The sequence below is a fragment of the Dermacentor silvarum genome, chromosome 11, assembly GCF_013339745.2.
Source record: "Dermacentor silvarum isolate Dsil-2018 chromosome 11, BIME_Dsil_1.4, whole genome shotgun sequence".
Lineage (NCBI taxonomy): Eukaryota > Metazoa > Arthropoda > Arachnida > Ixodida > Ixodidae > Dermacentor > Dermacentor silvarum.
In genome coordinates this window covers 23,349,206-23,369,632 of record NC_051164.1, presented here as the reverse complement: position 1 = coordinate 23,369,632, position 20,427 = coordinate 23,349,206, and the positions used below count along the sequence as shown (strand labels likewise).

The window sequence follows — 20,427 nt, the reverse complement described above, 5'->3', positions numbered from 1 at the left end:
ATTTACGCAGCACGCACGCACACAGGCACGCTCTCACAACGACCGCACGCTGGTGTGCTGTTTTGATATTACAAAATCAATACGCGCTAACAATAACCCCAAAAACGATCTTAGTATGACATACAGACATTGCACAATTTATCACTTTGGTCACAATTGGTCACACTGTTTTAGTTCTGCGTCGAATCCTCGTTATCGTGTTTCTCTGCTTTCCATTGCACCCTACCATATTCTTTGCGATTAATCTATCTGTGCTTACACCACGCGCTATTTTGAGATTGCTTTTGATGGTTCTGTTCTTGTCTTTATACCTCGTGTTCTTTTCAGACTCACCAGACGCATTCGAATTAAGAAACCTTCGAAACGGTCCTGAGCACTGGGTCCAGTTTATCGTCGGTAATTTATTCAATATATGAACAAAAGTGGGCGCATAAGACTCTTTAGGATAGGTTATCATAAAATCCTGAGCTCTACTCTAGAAAAAAAGGACAAAACAAAATGCAAATAACAAACACTACGCACACGCAAATAGCCACAAATAGCAACATCATAGAAATCACCAGAGGAAGCATGTTCTGGTTATTCGGTGCAGACACCGCATCACAACATGAGAGAGGACAAATGACGGAAAGGAGAAGCAGGGAGGTTAACTAGAAAAGAAATCCGGCTTGCTACCCTAAACTGGGGTGTGGGGGAGGGGGACGTAGAAAGATAAGAAGGAAATAGAGATTTAGAAAAAACAAAAACAATGCAAATACACTGAATCATTGCTGTTCACATCACACGATAACAGTTAACACTTGTCACTGTAAAGTCGCTTGTGAAGAGGCCGAATCTCGCACAGTTAACATTCATCAAACATTAGGTACATCCACACTTGCACATAACTTTATAAGCGGATTGCGTAACACTGAACAGGTACTAGAAAAACATTCTCCTTCTCTGTGCATTATTTATCGCTGTTCGGTTCCGATCTACGCGCACGCGCACTGCGATCAGCGTCAACTCACAGGAATCGTCCGTCCAGGTGGCCCGCGTCCTGCAGTCGCCTCTCGGCGTCGGCTCGGCTCAGAGGTCCGTGGAACCAGGGTTGTATTTCGTGCAGGGTCTTGCTCAGCAGCGACCGCAGGTCCCCGGGGCCGGGGCTGCCTTCAGGACGCACTCCCTGCGGCGACGGCGGCGTGGGACTGCCTTCCAGCTGCTGCTCCTGCGAGCGTAGCAACAGGCGTGGCTGCTTTCCAGACTTCTACCACACTTACTCGTGTGTAAGTCGCTTTGAGCGTCCACAGAAGTCAACTCCCGGTCAACCTCGCTCTCTGTTCATCTCTCTCTCTCTTATGGAAGCAATACAGTCAGGAAAAAACACAGACAGACCGACAGAACAGGACCGACAGACAGACAGACGACAGACAGGACAGACACAGACAGACAGACAGACAGACAGACAGACAGACAGACAGACAGACAGACAGAAGACAGACAGACAGACAGACAGACAGACAGACAGCAGACAGACAGGACAGACAGACAGACGACAGACAGACAGACAGACAGACAGACAGACAGACAGACAGACAGACAGACAGACAGACAGACAGGACAGACAGACAGACAGACAGACAGACACGGACACAGACATACAGACACGGACACAGACATACAGACACGGACAGACACAGCCAGACAGACACAGACAGACACAGCCAGACAGACACAGACAGACAGACACAGACAGACAGACACAGACAGACAGACAGACAGACAGACAGACAGACTCAACACTGACAGACAGATTCAGACGCAGACATACAGACACGGACACAGACATACAGACATACAGACATGGACAGACAGATACAGACACGGACAGACAAATATAGACACGGACAGACAGATACAGACACGCACAGACACGCACAGACACAGACACGCACAGACAGACAGACAGACAGACACGGACAGACAGACGCAGAAAGACAGATACGGACAGAAAGACACGGACAGACAGATACAGAAACAGACAGACAGATACAGATAGACAAACTGACAGATACAGATTCACAGATAGATAGTTTAATCATGGTCACGCCTTGTCGGTTACCACGTGGGCGTAGGATAAGGGGTAAGAAAGATAAGATGACATAAGGAGAGACAGGGTGGTCTTCAGGAACTACTTTAGCGCTTTTGTGGTCCTGGCATACTAGGTTTTACCAGCCAAGGCCCTAGGGTCATTATTTCTGAGTTTCGAGGGGGCTATACAACGACTAAAGTGCATGAAATACAAGCAGGTATAACATGTGTGAGAAGAACGAGGGGATTAGGGGGCTACATTTTCGGTAAAGAGAAAGGAATAAATGAGACGTGAAAGGCAGGGATGTCACCCGGAAGAGGACCTTCTGCTTTGCTATGCTACACTGAGGGTAGGGCAATGAGTGAAAGAAAAACGCAAAGAGTAACGGCGGCAGGCTATTTCTAAAAATTCCGCAAAGCTTAAACGTGATCACCCCGTAAATTACAGTATTGTGATTATGGACACACGTCAGTGCTGTCCTTGACTGGTGTGAATAACGGATATGCGGGAGCAGGATCGCTTGGCGGTCCGTTCCACCAAAAGCGTCAACTCACGTCCATGCCCCACTGGCGCGCCTTGAGCAGCATGAAGGCGCGCACGGTGTCGTCCGAGAGCCCCCAGTGCGTGGGCGGCAGCATAGCGTCCCTGGCCCGGTTGCAGGGCAGCGAAGGTCTCGTCGCCAGGCCTTGCACGCCCTCAAGAAGGGCCCACGGGTCGCGGAACTGCTGGCCCGGCAGGCCGCACAGCTCCACGCCTGAGAGAAACACAGCAGCGCTCAATACCCCCTCCAAACACTGTGTGCTCAATTGTGCACGCAACTATAGTATATGAAAACCATAACCACTGATAAAGAAATTCACCGACGATTACGATACTCCCTAATGCAAGGAGGAGGAGAGAACCTAATGCAAAATTTGAGAATCTAATGCAAAAATGAGCACTTAATCTAATGCAAAATATGAGCACCTAATGCAAAATTTGAGCATAGCTCTATACGTGTTTTCATTTCGCAATATATTGGCTGGCGCGGACCATCTGTCTCGTCCGGAACATTGCAAACGGAGTGACATGTGGCGTGACTGCCTCGCTAATCGGAAGGTCGCGAGAGGCAGCGCGTGGGTGACGCGTGGGCGCGATTCACAGCAGCCGCCGCAGACAGACCTCCGCTCATGTAGCGCTTTGTTTTCATATGTCTGACGCGCGCTACTCTGGCGCCATCTCGCAGCTATTGTCGCAGCAGAGCCCGTCTTGCACGGCACTATGCTTTTGTTCTCACGCCTTCGCCATATATACCCTCCTCCTCTGCTTTCCACCTCATGGTTCCGCTGCACCCTCATCCTCCGCTTTCATCCTTGCGCTCTCATCGCTGTCGCCGTCTTTCATATCCCGCTGCGCTTCGCGTTCCCTCTTTCATCCTTCGCTGTGCTCTTTAGCTCGATTACGAGGGACGCCGCCACCGCGGGTCGCCGCAGGACCGGGTGACTCAGAGCTGCGCTCTAAAATAATGGTGTTTAAAGCGTGTCACGTCTTGAAACACTTCGAATTAAACCTAACTGCAAGTTTTAATAACCTATGTCAACTGTTTTTATAAAACGGGTTTTAAGGGAGACGGCTGGGTGCTTGCTCTAGGCGTCAGCATCGGGTCATGTAGCGGCTTCACTTGTGCTATATATATATTGCAATGTTTTATATCTGCAATATTTTAAAGTGACTGAATGGGTGCATTCAGCATATACTAGACATGAAATAGTTGATGTTCCTACAGAAAGTTGAGTCGCATTAAGCCATCATTCCGCAAACTTGACCATGGTAGCTCTAAAATTGAAAATCTCTAACCATTCTGAAGTTGCGGAAGTGTCGGAAAAGAGTGAGAAATTTAGTCCGCAAGGTCATTGTTGCGGTCACGACCATGTGCTTGCCCCAAGAAGTGAACAGCAATTCTCACACGTCTAAACTTGTTCGAATCACTTATGCAAGGCGGGTATGCGCCACACGTGATTTTATTATCGTTAACCGTGACGTAACTGACAAGCATGTGACGTTATTGATGTCACGACCTATCAGTCATGTTAGTCATACATTCGTACCCTTCCATGCCAATTTTGGTATATACCAAGTGAACGAGCGACGCGAGTTTTCGATAAGTTTATTTCCGCCGGAGGGTTTCTGCGGTCGGACCGCGCGATTGCTTCCGCCTAGGCATATACAGCTTCGCCGTAAAGAAAGATAGAAAGGCGCTCACCAGCCCCGGCGAGCCTGCGTATTCGATAGTGTAGCACGCTGCGGTCGAAGCAGAGCGAGAGCACGTAGTCGGGCCCGCTTCGGCGCAGCAGGTACAGGCCGTCGGCGCATCCCCGCTCCCAGAGGATCCACTCGGCCGTCTCGCGGCTCACGGCGCCGTAGAAGCAGGCCGCTTCCTCCAGGGGCTCCGCGGCCGGGTCGCCCCCGTCGCCCTCGTCGTCGGCGGCGCCGCTGCAGCAGGAGGGCTCGGCCGACAGCGTCACGCCGCCGCCCGCGCTGCCAGCCCTGAAGAAAGGGGCGGGTGCGTTAGAGGAATGGGATAACGCTAATCGGTCAATCACTCTTAATTATGCGTCCAAGAATAGTCACGGCACTGGCGCACGTGGAAAGAGGAATAATATGCACACGCGGACAAGCGCCCGTCTTTGGTTGGGTACACTAAGCCGATTGATTATGACAGTTCCAATTTGAATAATTCCACGTAGACACTATAGTTGGTGACAACCTAAGCAGAGGAGAAAAAAGAAAACGAATGACAAAGAGGTTAGCTATTGTAAGTGTCGGCTGCCTACCCTGTGCTGGGGAAAGGGGATAAAAGGTCATAGGAGGAATACAAATCAAAGAAGTACAAAAAAAAACACACACACACACAATGACGTGATGCAACGCGCTACAACTTTCAAGGTCGGTCGCAAAAATGGTAAGTCTTCAGGTATCGGAGCAGTGCATAAAAGTCAAACAACTTTAGTATAAGAAGATTAGATGCGCTCTCTCCAACTCAAAAACAATTTGCATAGATCACAAGAACGTTTATTCTCCCGTAGACACGTGCGCAACTGTGGTACGAATATTGAGTACACTGCAAGGTATTGCCCATGCTATGCATCCTACATGAGATACAAAAACAAAGGATCAAACAAAACAGTAAATAGTGTCTGCTTGTCACTGGCTTCGCCACTGCCATTTCAAAAACACTATGCACCAGCCAATTAGATTGCCTTATTTTTGTGGCAGCAGTCGGTATCGCGTATTTATTACGCATGATTTCTCCGTACAGGTCTGTTTAGCGGTCACTGGTTCAAGGTTAACTTGCAAGTTGTAGCAAATTTTATGGGTGATCCTGATGACAGTGCTCAGCCAAAGGCAATATTCTATATTCCAGCTTTCGCAAATTATCCTAACTGCCAAATTAGCAGAGCAAAGATATTAAATCATTGAGTGGTCTTCAGTTGTTTCGGCTGTCTTTCAGACGTGAAAGACAGGTCCACTGCGCTTTTGTGGCTGGAACTTGTAATAAATTCTTTGGTTGTCACCGAGCTTTGCTTTACATAAAGATGCCAAACATCTATGCGTCGTTAGACCATGTTTGGTAACTGTGACACGCAACAAGACCGATACACAAGCATCAATAAACAAAAATAAAAAAGTACGCATTTGAAATGATTGATATGATAGTTCTTTACAATATTCAGTATAAAAAGGTCATTAAAAATGTTTCTAATAATAATAGTGAAAGGCAACGACACGAAAGACAAGTTGAACCAGCCGGTGCACAACAAACCTGCTTAGCGCCAGACTCGAGCACAGTTTGTCTATCCTTCCACCCATTCTTGGACTCTTTCTTTCTATTGACTTTGGCTGTCTGTCGAGCGGAGACAAGCCGTGCAAACACCAGAGCGTCGTCGCGACCCGTCAGTCTCTCTTCAGATGAAAGCCTCTCTCTTTGCGGCCATTCAGTTAACTGCGATGGTAACGCAACTCCTAAACCTTTCTCAAAGCGGTGCGTGCCAGAGTTAGGAACCCCTCTTGCGCAAGCAGTCGTTCAGGGTAATCGAATCGCCGGAAGAGCGAGAAAGTAACGGCACACAGTAGCCTACAAGAAAGTCGGGTTTGAAGAACCGCAGACTCAAGCTCCCGTCTGGTGCTCTGTAATCGACGCTCGTTGAAACGTTCCGCGCACTCTCCAAAACGACGCCCAAAAACACGAAATATTGCGCTATAGGAAAGCGCTCCCCCCCTCCTCTCACACCCCTTCCCCCCCCTTTTTTTTTTTCTCTACTTCGCAAAGAAGGCTGGAGAAATAAGTGCCAGGCGAGGCGCTATTTGGCACGTCTGTGCTGCCGGAGAGAACGGTCTGTTTTCTGTGCCCGCTGATGACGTGTTCACTTACAGAACACTTCCACGCGTTTTTGTTGTTCTTTGCTGGCCGCTGTTTGATGTGTGAGTACGTTTCGAGTGCGTTAGTGTCCAGTGCAAGTGAAACCAGCCGTCCTGTGTCTGAGACTCGCTGGAAACGAGCCAGAAGTAAAGTAGGCCGCGGATTGATAACTCCATAGGAAGATAACGAGGTTTGAAACATCCTTAACGAAAGGCCTTTAATGACACGATTGCCTCACGGGGGAGCTGAATGTTAGAGTTCTCGGAAAGGGTCTGTGTCATGAATTTCGTTGTGGAACGCTGCTGCCGGTTTTTATTCCCCTCTCTATGACTTCATGCTAGGCGAAGTTGTTCAATTTTGCCAGAAAGAGTCGATGATCACATTGTCTATTCCGGCTTGTGACTATGGGGGTTCCATTGCGGATACGTACGAGTTCATTGCTGCTTAACTAACTTGCGTTAGCATACGTCTGAGAAATTCGCCCCCCACCAAACACGCTTTATATATATATATATATATATACATACATATATATATATATATATATATATATATATATACATATATATATATATATATATATATAGATAAGGGTGACCCAACTATCATGCACCAAGATTTAAAACTATATGCAAATGCCACGTAGCTGGTCAGAACCAAGGTAGTGTTGTTTGCCGTCGCTGGGAGATACAGGGCTATTTTTTTTTCAATTCCGCCTAGCTACATAATTCCTCTCAATTATTTTATCAACTTCTCAAGTTCTATAACTAGATGAAAAGTGTCCGTGAGAAAATTGTAGAGCAACATGAAAAACTCCAGATACAGCTTTATCTTGCTTAATAAGTGCTACATAAAAGTGTTTTTTCGAGGGTGAAAGAAGCCCGCGAATAAACGCAAAGTACCTTGAACTGCCGGTCGCGCGGCAATTTTGCGTGTATTCGCGGGTTTGTTTCATGCGTTTGCATATTTTTAAATATTGGTGCATGATAGTTGGGACACCCTGTACAAATAGATGAAGTAGAAGAAAGGGAATCGTGGAGCCCGGTCTAGTGCTTTTCGGCTTAATAGTTATTTATTTAGTTAGTTAGTTGGTTAGTTATCTATTTATACTGATTCGTCATATTGTGTTGTTTTCATTTGCACGACAGCCGGCAAGGAAGGCGACACTCCTACAGCCACCATACGTGAGATATCTGCCCTTTCCGAGCGCTTCCATGATCACGACGGTAAGTTACTGGCACACCCTTTGAAACAACGTTAGCACTTAGCCTGCTTGAACTAATGAGGTCTTTCTACACCTACCACAGTCTATAGCACCTTGCCTACATTTTCTTCATTTTATTTCTGTCTAAAAAGAAAGAACCTCCAAATCTACATTGTACAGTTACCTGCGCCTGTAAAGGATCAGGCTAAGCTCTTGTTTTCACCAATACTCTAAACGTATTTTGCTCATCTCGGCTGCTGACCAGATAACGCTTCTATACGTTTTGAATCCCAGTGATTCGGGTAGGTGGACGTTCCCGACGGGTATTGTTGTGTGAATATCGTGGTATTTTATTACGATGTGTTCAGTCGTTTCCGAACTTTTGCTAGTTTTCGAACTTTTGAAACATGTTTAATCCTGTTCTGATTATTTGCTCCAGTAAGTTTTTTTTTGGTCCTTAGGCAACCAGCTCGGGCCTCAGATAGCAAGCAACTGCCCTTTGTGTTATCTTAGAGATTTTACCTCCTGATATCTTTCCTGCCGGGTTTGTAAATATTCATGGCCTTTACTTGTTTTCATCCTTTGCATACAATTTAATATCTATGTTCACCCCCGCTCCTCTCTTTTATTTTTAGGACTCCGGGTTGTATATTTACACTTTCAATTACCTTGTACTCGGTTGCAAATTTTTGCGATCGCTTCCTCTATTCTGTTTGCACGCTTTTGAAATATCAGGAGGACTTCACGACTTCAAGTGTACCAGAAATCTGGAAGAACGCCAACATTCTACTCATCCATGAGAAGGGAGACGTTAAAGAATATAAAAAATGTAGACCCATTAGCTTGCTTTCGGTATTGTATAAAATATTCGCCAAGATAATTCGCAATAGAATCAGGGCAACACTTGTCTTCAGTCAACCAAGAGAACAGGCTAAATTCAGGAAAGGATATTCTACGATGGATCATATCCATGTCATCAATCAGGTAATCGAGAAATCTGCGGAGTACAATCAGCCTCTCTATATGGCTTTCATAGATTATGAAAAGGCATTTGATTCAGTAGAGATACCAGCAGTCATAGAGGCATTGCGTAATCAAGGAGTGCAGGAGGCATACGTAAATACCTTAGCAAACATCTACAAGAATTCCACAGCTACCTTGGTTCTCCACAAGAAAAGTAGAAAGTTACCTATCAAAAAAGGGGTCAGGCAAGGAGACACAATCTCTCCAATGCTATTCACTGCATGCTTAGAAGAAGTATTCAAGCTCTTAGACTGGGAAGGCTTAGGAGTGAGGATCAACAGCGAATATCTGAGCAACCTTCGGTTTGCAGATGACGTCCTATTCAGCAAGAATGGAGAAGAAATACAGCTAATGATTAAGGATCTTAATAGTGAAAGTGTAAGAGTGGGGTTGAAGATTGATATGCAGAAGACAAAGCTAATGCTCAATAGCCTGGCAAGAGAATAAGAATTCAGGATCGCCAGTCAGCCTCTAGAGTCTGTAAGGAGTACGTTTATCTAGGTCAGTTACACGCAGGAGACCCTGATCATGAGAAAGAAATTCGCAGAAGAATAAAATTGGGTTGGAGTGCATACGGCAGGCATTACCAAATCCTTACTGGGAGCTTATCACTGTCGTTGACATGAAATGTCTACAATCATTGCATTCTACCGGTGCTAACATATGGGGCAGAAACTTGGAGGTTAACAAAGAAGCTCGAGAACAAGTTAAAGACCGCACAAAGAGCGATGAAACGAACAATGTTAGGCCTAACGTTAAGAAACAGGAAGAGAGCGGCGTGGGTGAAAGAGCAAACGGGGATAGGCGATATTCTAGTTGACATTAACAGGAAAAAATGGAGCTGGGCAGGCCATGTAATGCGTAGGATGGATAACCGGTGGACCATTAAAGTTACAGAATCGATACCAAGAGAAGGGAAGCGCATGCAGTCGAAGGCGGCAGAAAACCAGGTGGGGTGATGAAGTTAGGAAATTTGCAGGCGCAAGTTGGAATCAGCGAGCGCAAGACAGGGGTAATTGGAGATCGCAGGGAGAGGCCTTCGTCCTGCAGTGGACACAGATATAGGCTGATGGTGATGATGATAATAATATTTCGGTCGCGTATGCGAGCAGTGAAAAAAAGTGTCGCCAGCTTTCATAGCTTTGCCTCCTATGTGTGAAACGAGTTATACGATGGAGCTTACGATTATCTCTCGTTTCATGTTGTCATATTGGTGCATTTTATTGCGATGACAATTATATGGACACTCCAAGCGCAATTCTGCCTTCGGCGTCGCCGTCGCCGTGATGTTCCATATCAAGTCCAAACACGATAGCATCGTCGCCATGAGCTGTATGTTGTGTTAGCGAGTGAAAGCTTGCGAGGGTCAGCCGACGATCCCGGCTCAATCTCGCGCGCGAGAGGGAAGAAGGCGGGGCAGAAGCGCGCCGTCTTCTATGGCGTGCGAGGCATGGGGGGGGAGTTGAGGAGGGAGGGGGAGGGGGCGTTCTACACCGGCGGCGGCTGCTTGCGGCGCGGCCACTCGGGCGCCGTATCTTAAAAACGATCTGCGACGTGGACAAAGTGCGCGCCCGCGCACTCATCTTCCAAGCGATCTGCGATGTGGACAAAGTAGCAACTAGTGCCGGTAGCTTCGTATGCGCTGTGCTTTCGACATTTAGTTCACGTGGAAGCGAGAGACAGCACGAAGGTCAGTTCGCCCGCTGCTGCTAGCCGCGCTTCCTCACTCCAGCGTTTTGACAGCGAGTTTCCGCGGTCATCGAGCGAGATGTGTTCATGTTTGCCGTGCTTGTTAATTTAGTTAGTAGCGAATGTGTGTAAGTTTATACGGCCGATTAAACTAATATCCTTACTTCGTAGAGCTGTCTACTAATTTGCTATCGCAATCGACACCGCGCCTTTCGGGTGAAACTGCGACTTATTTGTACCCAAGTCGGATCAATTTCGGCCGTTCGTCGTCTATTAATTTCGACGTGGCAACGGAGCTCCGAGATTTACGCGGAAACCTATCTGTCTTTAACTTATAATTTCGGATGAGGGCAATGTTAACGGCGCTAGATGGCGCGAGCGGGCACGCGCGTCTCCCGTTCGTGCGGCTTGCGGGCCATGGCGCGGACCGGTCGTTGCGTTAGTGATTATACGTACGTTACACGCTGCTGACACCTCTCGATCAGCACGAAGCGGCAACGCTGTAAAACTTCGTGACAGTCCCCCACGACAAAGCGCGTAGTATTGTAAGCAGCGCCAGAACACGTTCGCTACAACACGGCGCGGTTTGCCAACCGATTTTATCGACTCGCGTCCTCGTCGTCTCCTTCTCGAGCAGTAGGTATGTAGCGAATGTAACGCATAAAAGGCGTTCGATGACAATGCGTGACTCACGCACGGCTGCTGTTTCCGATGCCTCTTACAGCTAAGCGCCTTTCCCTTGTTTTCGATCGTGTCGCTTTATTTGCCTTACATGCCTCGCGTTGGCATATATGCGCCCTGTCCCGTTACGCGCCTCGCAGCGTCTATTTGCGGTCCCCGAGCACAGCCGTGCTGGCATCGCAGGCGGCTGTCGCAAACGTGGAAGATAACTTTTATTTCTGTGTTTTACATTTCCCGCGTGTTGTGCTGTTTGCCAAAGTCATCGATACACGGGCATTGGCAATCGAGCGTCGGCGCGCGGAAGGTCTCGCATGCAAACAAAATATCGCTTATAGTGGCGGGCATGCCGTTCACTTTCTTTATTGCTTTCTCTATTTGTTTTAATGCGAATCATTTCTTGGCGAACATTTGGCACTTTGACAGTATATATCTATCAACCTAGCCGCCTACGTCTTGGTGCTCTCATGGTTGTTTCGTTTACATGGTTTGTACCAAAATTGGCATAGTATGACAAGAGTGTATGACGAACATCAATGATAGGTCATGACATGCGTAGGTCATGAAACACGTAGGTCATGAAACAGCCACCTAAAATCACAATGACCCAGCGAAAAAAATGAACACTCATATACTGCTGAAATTCATTCGGACGTGGGTACTAAGTGAAGGAAACACTAAAGGATGATGGTAGAAGTCATAGTCATGAGCATGACTCAGCAAAATGACAATGACTCAGCGAAAAAACATTAACACTCAAAAACCAATTCAACGGGTTTGGATGTAGTACTAAGTGAAGAAAAAGGCTGAAGGTTGATGGTTGAAGTCATAGTCATGAGCATGACTAATGCTTTCGCCTTAAGGTCTCTTAAGCATAGCTAAAGGGTCTCCTGGGGACTTATGACATGAATGTCATGACATGCGTGTCATGTAGGTCATGAAACAGCCGCATACGTCTTGGTGGTCTCATTGGCCTTTCGTTAACTTGGCACACTGCTTCGCATAACATCGATTCCCACAGGGTGTAGGATCTGCCGGCTTTTTTTCTTTTCAAGTTTTTTTTTACGTCATGCTGCAGTACGAAAACCAACGAGGAGGACATGACAAGGCAATACAAGATCACGAACAAATAATATGACCGATTCATTCGACGGCAGGCAAGAATGATAAAAATTTCTGATGGGTGACAGATATCACGCCGATATAACGGAACCACCTTTCGTCTGCGTATGAGTAAAACATGAAATTGTCAAGAAGTTGCAATGAGCTGCATTGTCTTCGGTACAACGCACTATAAGCATGTACACATGCCTGAAGTTACGCGTGATCTCGCAAGTGCATTTGTAGTAATCTGGAATTCCACGTGACGAAAAGACATCAAGTGATAATACATTCCACTGGTTGTTTTCCGCGGAAAGTAGACATGTTTAGAAAAAGATTTTTTCTTTCGTAAACATTTTCTTCCTTTCTGCTAGGTTGCAATTGCTTTTCACTCAAGGGAAATCTCTCCTTCTTGCCCTTCCCTCTGTGTCATCGCCGCGCAAGTATTATGGTTACTCTGCCTGTTTCTGATCTCCCATCTTCCTCTATGTTTCCTCTGTATCTCCATCTGCACTTCATATCGTTCGTATACGGATGCAGGTCATTTCTGTGTAAATCGTCATTCATGAGCACATAATATTGCTTTCGCAACCATCGACAGAGCATAACGATGTACGTAATGTTAACACACAGGGGGAAAAGCCGTATGGATTACCGAGCAGTAAAAGGGGGGGGGGGGGGGGGGTTCTTTCCAAACGGATTCCTTCCTAGCTTCGCGCTCCGTCGCCGTGGATGACAAATTTTGCCTTTTATAAACATTAATTCACCTTGCGGGATTCCGCGGGACTGTTTTGCCACATTTAGTGTCCCAACCGCTTCGAGCTGTCGATTAACTTGCCCTCGCTGAACGATTGGCTAGCCTCCTGGTTAACTCAGATGGTACAACGACCGCCCCGGATAGACGTTTGTCTAGTGCTCAGTTCCCGGAACAGGACGAATTTTTCTCCAACTGATAAGCTGTCTTTCTGAGAAACCCGTACGGTTATCACTTGTAGGTTCATGCTACGATTCGGTTTGGATTACAAATGTTTCCTTTCTTGGAAAGCTTCCTGCACCTTGCGGGTTTCCGCAGTACTAATTTGCCATATTCCGGTTGGAGAGCTAACCTAGCTGATAACCTAGCTGTTAATAACAAAAAGCGATGGAGTTGTACAGCCAATGCTAATCGGCTATCTAATCGGTTATCTATAGCAGTAGTGGAATTGGTGCCACAAAGAGGAGAAGGATCCTCCTCTTCTTTGTGGCACCAATTCCGATGGTAGAGAATTAGGTGGTCTCGTGAGATCAGGAAGTTTGAAAGCATGGGACGCCGTTGGCGACGCAAGGCACGGTTAATTGGGGCGCTGAGAGAGAGCTCTGCCCTGCAGTGGACGTAGAGTAAGTTGACCATTGTGATGGTCAGCCCTCGTTAGGAACCGGAGAAAATTACTACATTTTTCTCTTCTCACGAACACACGCATGCCGCAGGCTCAGTTTAGAGACTACTTTCTGTGGCTGTTCCTTTTGTTCCTTCCTGGTCAGCCTCGAGCACTAAGTCTAACTTCGTGAAAGCATGGAGATCTGACTACAAAACAGGGAGATAAACGCCAAAACAATAGATAAAAAGAAAAAAAAAAGCTTGAATACAAGTAAGCACATATTGTCCTTGTGCACAAGTAGGCTGTATGCGGCGATTTACGCTCGATTTTCTTTTTTTTAGAGAACAGAATTAACAGGTAGTGCGTTCTGACGTTTCTTCGGAGAATTATAGAAGTAAATTATTGCATGGCCTTTCATGGAAAACTCGACTCGAGCTTGTAATTATTAAAATACAGGTTATTATGTCTGTATCACTCACGCACACGTACACCATGCACACATAGACACAAAAAAGTCACAGTTTCGCCCGAAAGGCGAAGCATCGATTGCGATAGCAAATTAGTAGACAGCTATACGAAGTAAGGATAGTAGTTTTATCGGCCGTGTAAAGTGGCCGATAACTAAATAAACTAACTAAATAAACACTAACTTAACGAAGTTACTAACTAAATAAACACGCACAGTGTCACGCGCGCACAGATAAACATGAACACATCTCGCTCGATGACCGCGGGAGCTCGTCAAAACGCTGGAGTGAGAAAGCGCGCCAGTGGCAGCGAGCAAATTGACCTTCGCGCTGGTTCTCGCTTCAGCGCGAACTAAACGTCGAAAGCGCAGCGCATACGAAGCTACCGGCACTCTGCGAATGCCCTTTGGCCCATCGCAGATCACTTTGAAGGTGAGGCCCCGCGGCGCACACTTCGGCCGCGTCGCAGATCGCTTTCGAGATAGCTCCGTGAGCAGTAGCTGCGGAAGCAGAACGCACCCTCCCGCCTCCGTCGCCTCCTCCCCGTGTCTCGCGCGCGAACGAAGACCGTGCGCTTCCGGGCGCCTTCCTCTCTCGCGTGCGCGAGATTAAAAGCGGCGGTTGCCGACTCACACTCGCACGCTTTCACTCGCACACACAACGCACGTCGCGCGGTGACGATTTTGTCGCCGTTGGACTTTATACGGAACATCACTATGATGTCGACGACAACAGCGACGACGACGGCAAAAATGCGCTTGGAGCGTCCACATAATTGCTATCGCAATAAAACGAACCAGCACACATGCACGCACTGAAATTCAAGCCTAGATGCGGTCTGACCGTGCGTCTGAGGTGGTTGCGCTGCCCAGTAAAAGAAACTTCAGTGTGTGCCTCGTCCCCTCAAACGATTCGCGCCCAACTAAACTCTGTGCCCAAATATTTATTGTGCCGGTTGGAAAGCGTCATTGAGGGAGGGCGGATAGTTCTCTAAGCTGGATGTTCCATAAGCTGTATTCTTCAGTGCAGGAGAGCTATATGCCGAGTAGCAGTGAGTGCGTGAGGTTCCGACTTAGAGGTGTGCAAAAATCAATTTGTAGAGTGTGCTGCAAAAACATAAAATGGTCATAACAGCGTCCATCATTGCCACACGTTAAAGCAGAAGATTTTCTCTAGAGAGAACTAAAATCACTTTCCCAAAACAATGATTGGAACGCTCGGGACTGCCGCGAAGCCCATTGCTGACATCAAAAAAAAGAAAAAGAAAAAAGCAGAAAAAAATTATTAACCACGTCAAGGAAAGGGTGATTTCTCTAAAATAAGGTAGAGAATCTTCAAGCTAGCATCTGGGCGCGTCACGAAGACATGCTAGGCTTATCGCCACTAAGCGCTGGCGCAAAAAAAAAAAAAAAAAAAATGTGGGCGTTTTCCCTGTAGTTTCCGTTTTCTTCTTTATTTATTTTTCTCTCTCACTAAAGCACCCACGTGTCGACAGCAGCACATTGCATTGAGGGCGCCTTTCGACGGTCCCGTTGAGCTAAGCCATCGAGATCGACAGGAGTGCGCTTCAAACACTCCTCCTTTTCTTTCTTGCTTTCTTTTTCTCGTCCTGCTGGCCCGGAACTGTTGCTCCGAACCTGCGATAAATAAACCGGATTTAAGGTTTCCCTCGCAGTTCACGACAATTAGCTAACGGCGAGCGCCTCTCGAAAGCGCTACGAGATACGAGTCCTCGGGCCACCGCTTTCCGGAAGACACTCTTGTTCCGTTTGTACAGCGAACGACGACCGTGCGTCATTTCCTGCGAGTTAGCTCGCCTTGCTTCTGCTGCTGCTACGGTTGGAGAGGAGACGGGGTAAAAGAAAACAACTAACGCGGGAGGGGAAAACAGAGAGTTATAATCTGGCCAGATTTCCTGGTGAAACGGAACCGGCCGGTTCGCGCTAGATGGCGCGCGGCGATGGCGTGAGAAAGCGGGGAAGTCATTTGCACTGCCGGTGGTGCGGCGGGCTCCCGACGTCAAACAAAAGCGCAGAACTGGCTAGTGTCTCTCTCCGAGAGCAAGCAGCAGATGCGCGCAGCTTCCCTTTCCCCTACCCTCCTTCTCCTCCTCCCTCTCTCTTTCTCGCCTTCGTTGCACACACGGAGTGCCGAGGTTTTTCGTCGCTCCGCTGCTGCTGTCGCTTATCTCCTCCGAGCACGCAGCCAAGCGAGCGAAGCCGCCGGCTTCGGCGTCGCTGCTGCGAAAGGGAGAGGAGGTTCGGTAAATACGGATTTCTGCGGCGACGCTCCTCGCGCCGAAATCCCTTTCTCTCTCTCTCTCTCCCTTTTTCTATCTTGCTCTCTCTCTCTCTCCCTCCCCGATTCTCACGCCGGTGTCGAGCGGGTGTTTATGAGCAACCCCGGTCGTACGTTTGCGAAGAAGCGTGGGTGCGTAGGTGGCTGGTTCCGATGATGGCGGTCAACGCTTATCGGCGCCGAACCGCACGGCTCAGGCGCCTTTACCGGCGCCGTCCACTCGGCGACACCTGTTGGTCGGAAAGTATCGAGGATAGCTGGAATTGCGAGTAGTCTGAGAGCCGTAGGGGCCCACGGAATGAGCTGTGTACGTATTTGTAACTCATCGAACATTTTTGACCGAGCACGTCAGCGAGGGAGTACATCTGCAGCAAAAGGCGTATTTATGTGCGAACGTACACTAGACATCCTCAAAAACGCATGCCGGCTTTCAAGATACAATAAGGTCAGAAAGGCCACGTACGAGAGACGTGGCGCAATTTTTTTTTTCCTAGGGGAAGTTTTGAAATGTCAACAACTCAGGTGATGGCGTAATGCTACGACGCTGAAGGCGTTATAGCTCAAGACACCCTTCAAACACTGTCATAAAATATTTTAGGAGAGAGGCCGAACCAACGCTTTTATTTAGCAGCTCGCGGATAAAGCCCATGCTAGAAGATGCCGTTCTATTATAATTACGATTATATACAATGAAATGGCCAGATAAGAACATCACGTATATATATGTATAATTGCGCAGTGACGACCCACAATGAATGTGTGCGAAACAGCTTCATGGGGCAATATGGAGCTCCATGAAACTACATATTGCCTGAAGCTACTTGAAGCTGCATACTGTGATGTCAATTTCCGAACTGAAGTCTCGCTAACCTGAAACGTGCTGTCCGAAGGTTTGTGCCCACGAACTGTTAACGGCGACGATGGCTAGAACAGAAGAAAACGAATGCGTACGAGATGAACGAAAAAAAAAAGAAACTAGATGCGCTTGGCGCTAACTATTAGCACGCGCGGTTAGCACCAACTTTGTCTAGTCCCATATTCATTCGTCTATGTCAGCGGTGTTCTACGTCTTCCGCTTTAACGGACCACGAAGCGCCCAATATAGCGCCTCTGCCGGGTGTCGAGCATTAGTCTGTGACCTTCAGCATTTTTATACCTAACACAGCGAAGACGTATGCTACGCTGTTGTGTGCAGTGGCGTACCGATACCAACTATTTCCCGAGTTCCCCATCGCCTCTCTCTCTCTCTCTCTCTCTCTCTCTCTCTATATATATATATATATATATATACATATATATATATATATATATATACAGTGAAGTAGACGCGCGTGTGCAGCGGTTTATTGATGTTGCGGCCGGGGTCCGGCCTTCAGCAGAAGGCCGATGAAGGCCGGACCCTGGCCGCAACGTCATCCGCTTCATGCTCGCGTCTACATCCCTATATATATATATATTCACCTGATGTGTGTGTCAGCGTGTGTAGAGACTCTGTATATGCCTACAACTATAAAACGAAGTGTTAGTATAACTCTCGCTGGCGCATTTCGCAGCGTCTTATAATGGAATGGTAACAGCACATAAATGCGGATTCCTACAGCATTATAATCGGCTACAAAATCCGTCAGTGAGAGGTATCTTTGTCATTGACAGACCTGATTATGAATCACACATAATGAACCATTACAGTCAAGTGTTGCCAAAATTTTGTGAAGGGTGTTGCTGAAGTGAGGCACAAAATGGGCGAATATTCTCGCTAAAACTGTCAAGTGGATTTTAGACAACGTAGGCCCTTTGGAACACGATATCATAAGGTAACGTAACGTAATACATTTACCAAGACCTTTCATGTTTTTCAAATGTCCGTGCAGGTGACGGATAAATAATGAATTTGACATCAAGGAGCAGAGGGTACTTACTTTGCTAACATATTTGCATAACGAATGATAGTAGCTTAAATTCTGCATTGACCTTCATATTTTGAGGTTACAAACAGCACGATTTAACAGAAGACAAGTAACCCAGTTTTCCTAGCATGAAGAGGCACTTAGTCTACAATGTCCCTCAATGTTTCTGGTACTCAACGTTCGTGATAGTACAACTAAATTCTTCGCCGCATGTTGTTACCAATTACCTGAACTTTACGCCGGTCAAATTCTACGCTTCCGCCCTTGATCTACCGGAAAGCCGCCGTGAAGTTTGATTGGTCAGAAAGCCGTGATAAAGAGAAGCGATTTGTAGAGGTTCGCGCGAACGCGAGCTCAGCCGTTGCGATAGCTGCGCCTTTCTAAAAAGTCAATCTGTCTTATTCACCTGCTGTGTTCTAAATCGGAACATCACATGTATTCCATTTGGTTTTGGTAAATAGTTTACTGCTATGCTTGTGAACGGGTGCTAATGATTTGAATGTTTCAATGTTCAATATTGCACCGATTTGAAGGGGTTTAAACCACTGCTTTTAAAATGTAGGAGGGAGGTGACGGCGGCCATACGAGCCGTGCCGCAGTTCCTACTTTTACGGAAGGGCGAAGGCGGCGAGCCGAGTGACGGCTGCGACGACCAGCGTAGCTGGCTTTTGGAACGACACTGCGCGTGCCGAGCTTGCGCTTCGAGCACGCGCTGCGCTTCTTTATTTTCTCTTCTGTTTTCTTCCGGCACCAAGGCGCCAGTATGGTATGGTATCAGCGCAGCGCAAGAGAGAGCGCTACCACCCCACAAGCGCTCGATTCATCCTCACTTGTGGAAGAATAGCACAATAATAACATTAAGGAAACACCGGCGCATTTCGTCCTTCGCACTTCCCCTATAGTTTCACATTAGTGGATCGACATTAGCACTGGCTTTATACTACACAAGCGCAGAATGTGAATCCAGCGCTTAATGTAGCTCCAATCCTGCTCAGTTTTTGCGCCTAATGTACCTCAAATGCAGTTCCAATCCAGTGCTTAATGTAGCTCCAATCCTGCTCAAATTTTTTCCTACACGTCTATCCGTACGTCATGTGACTTACTTTCACTGACGTTGTTTTCAGTCACATACAAGACTTTGCATCAGGCTATATTGCTTGTGAAACCAGAAGGATTGCAACAGTCGCGATTGTCGCAGCTGTAACATGCAAGGAATGATGCTGCGTTTCCGGGTGTAATAAATTATTGGCTGGCACAATGATTATAAAATGGTGTGTAATTTGTAATTTGTGGTCACCTGCCATTTTTATAGCAGGTAAACAAAGGATAGACGAGCATTCGTAGCCCTGTCCAAATAGAGTAAAGGCGAACAACACTTCAGAGCGCTTCGCGCGATGCTCGGCTTGTGAAACTGTCTACCAGGCGCACGTGTGCGGCTTCGTCCAATAGAGTCAACCGGCCTAGAGCAACGCTCGAAGAAAGCAAATTGAAACAAGCGTCAAACCCAGTGACCGGAAACGCTCCCGGTAGGAACCCTTCGCGCAAAGGAATCCTCGGCTCATGCTAAGCTGCCGGCCGCGAACTAGGCTCGAAGGGCCCATTAAGTTAATTGGAAGCTACGGGCTCACACGAAGCTTGTCGGCGTTAGCGCTACGGCAAACACAAGAACCGCGCTCTTGGCTCAAGTGAATGGCTGTGGAAACCTCCTAGAACTGGCGTCAATCCATCAGGCGGGAACCAGAGGGCAGTTTCGCGTGGAGAAAATCAGGCACCAAGAGTAGGTAACATGAAACTCGGCTGCGCCGATCTGCAAAACTGTTTTTCTTGGTACGCTTGTACTCGCAGCTTGTACTCGCAGTTGATCAGGCGCTTAAGGACAGCGTGGAGAATTGATCATAGATCGAACGAAATACGCTTTCGCTAATTCTTGAAATTTTTTGCTATATACTGAAGACCACAACATATGAACAGCCGCACTGCTTATGGGTTTGTATTATTGTTTAAATATACGTCTCTATGTCTGGCATATGCAAGTAAAAGTAAGCTATGGAGACATAAACCTCTTTGTTATAGCACGGTCAATTTAAATGAAGTCTGTTTTATTGCTGTTGCCGCTATAAGAAGGCTACGAGTTCGCGCAATGAGAAGCAGCACAAGAGACGTCCGAAAGTGCTGGAGTGAGCGGCAAAACGTCACGATATTGTGCGTCCACGTGACCACCTTCTGCGTCAT

The 20,427-nt window shown here is 47.2% G+C and overlaps 1 protein-coding gene across 1 annotated transcript in view; it reads right to left on the bottom strand.

Annotated features, from left to right (window-relative positions):
* Positions 1-20,427, bottom strand: part of LOC119432463 (tyrosine-protein kinase SYK) — a 137,127-nt gene that overhangs the window by 51,491 nt on the left and 65,209 nt on the right. Inside the window, exons 2-4 of the mRNA XM_049658245.1 lie at positions 4,314-4,597; positions 2,626-2,825; positions 1,011-1,207 (exon numbers count right to left, since the gene is read on the bottom strand). Coding sequence (XP_049514202.1) covers positions 1,011-1,207; positions 2,626-2,825; positions 4,314-4,597 — 681 coding nt within the window. The remainder of the gene's footprint in view (positions 1-1,010; positions 1,208-2,625; positions 2,826-4,313; positions 4,598-20,427) is intronic.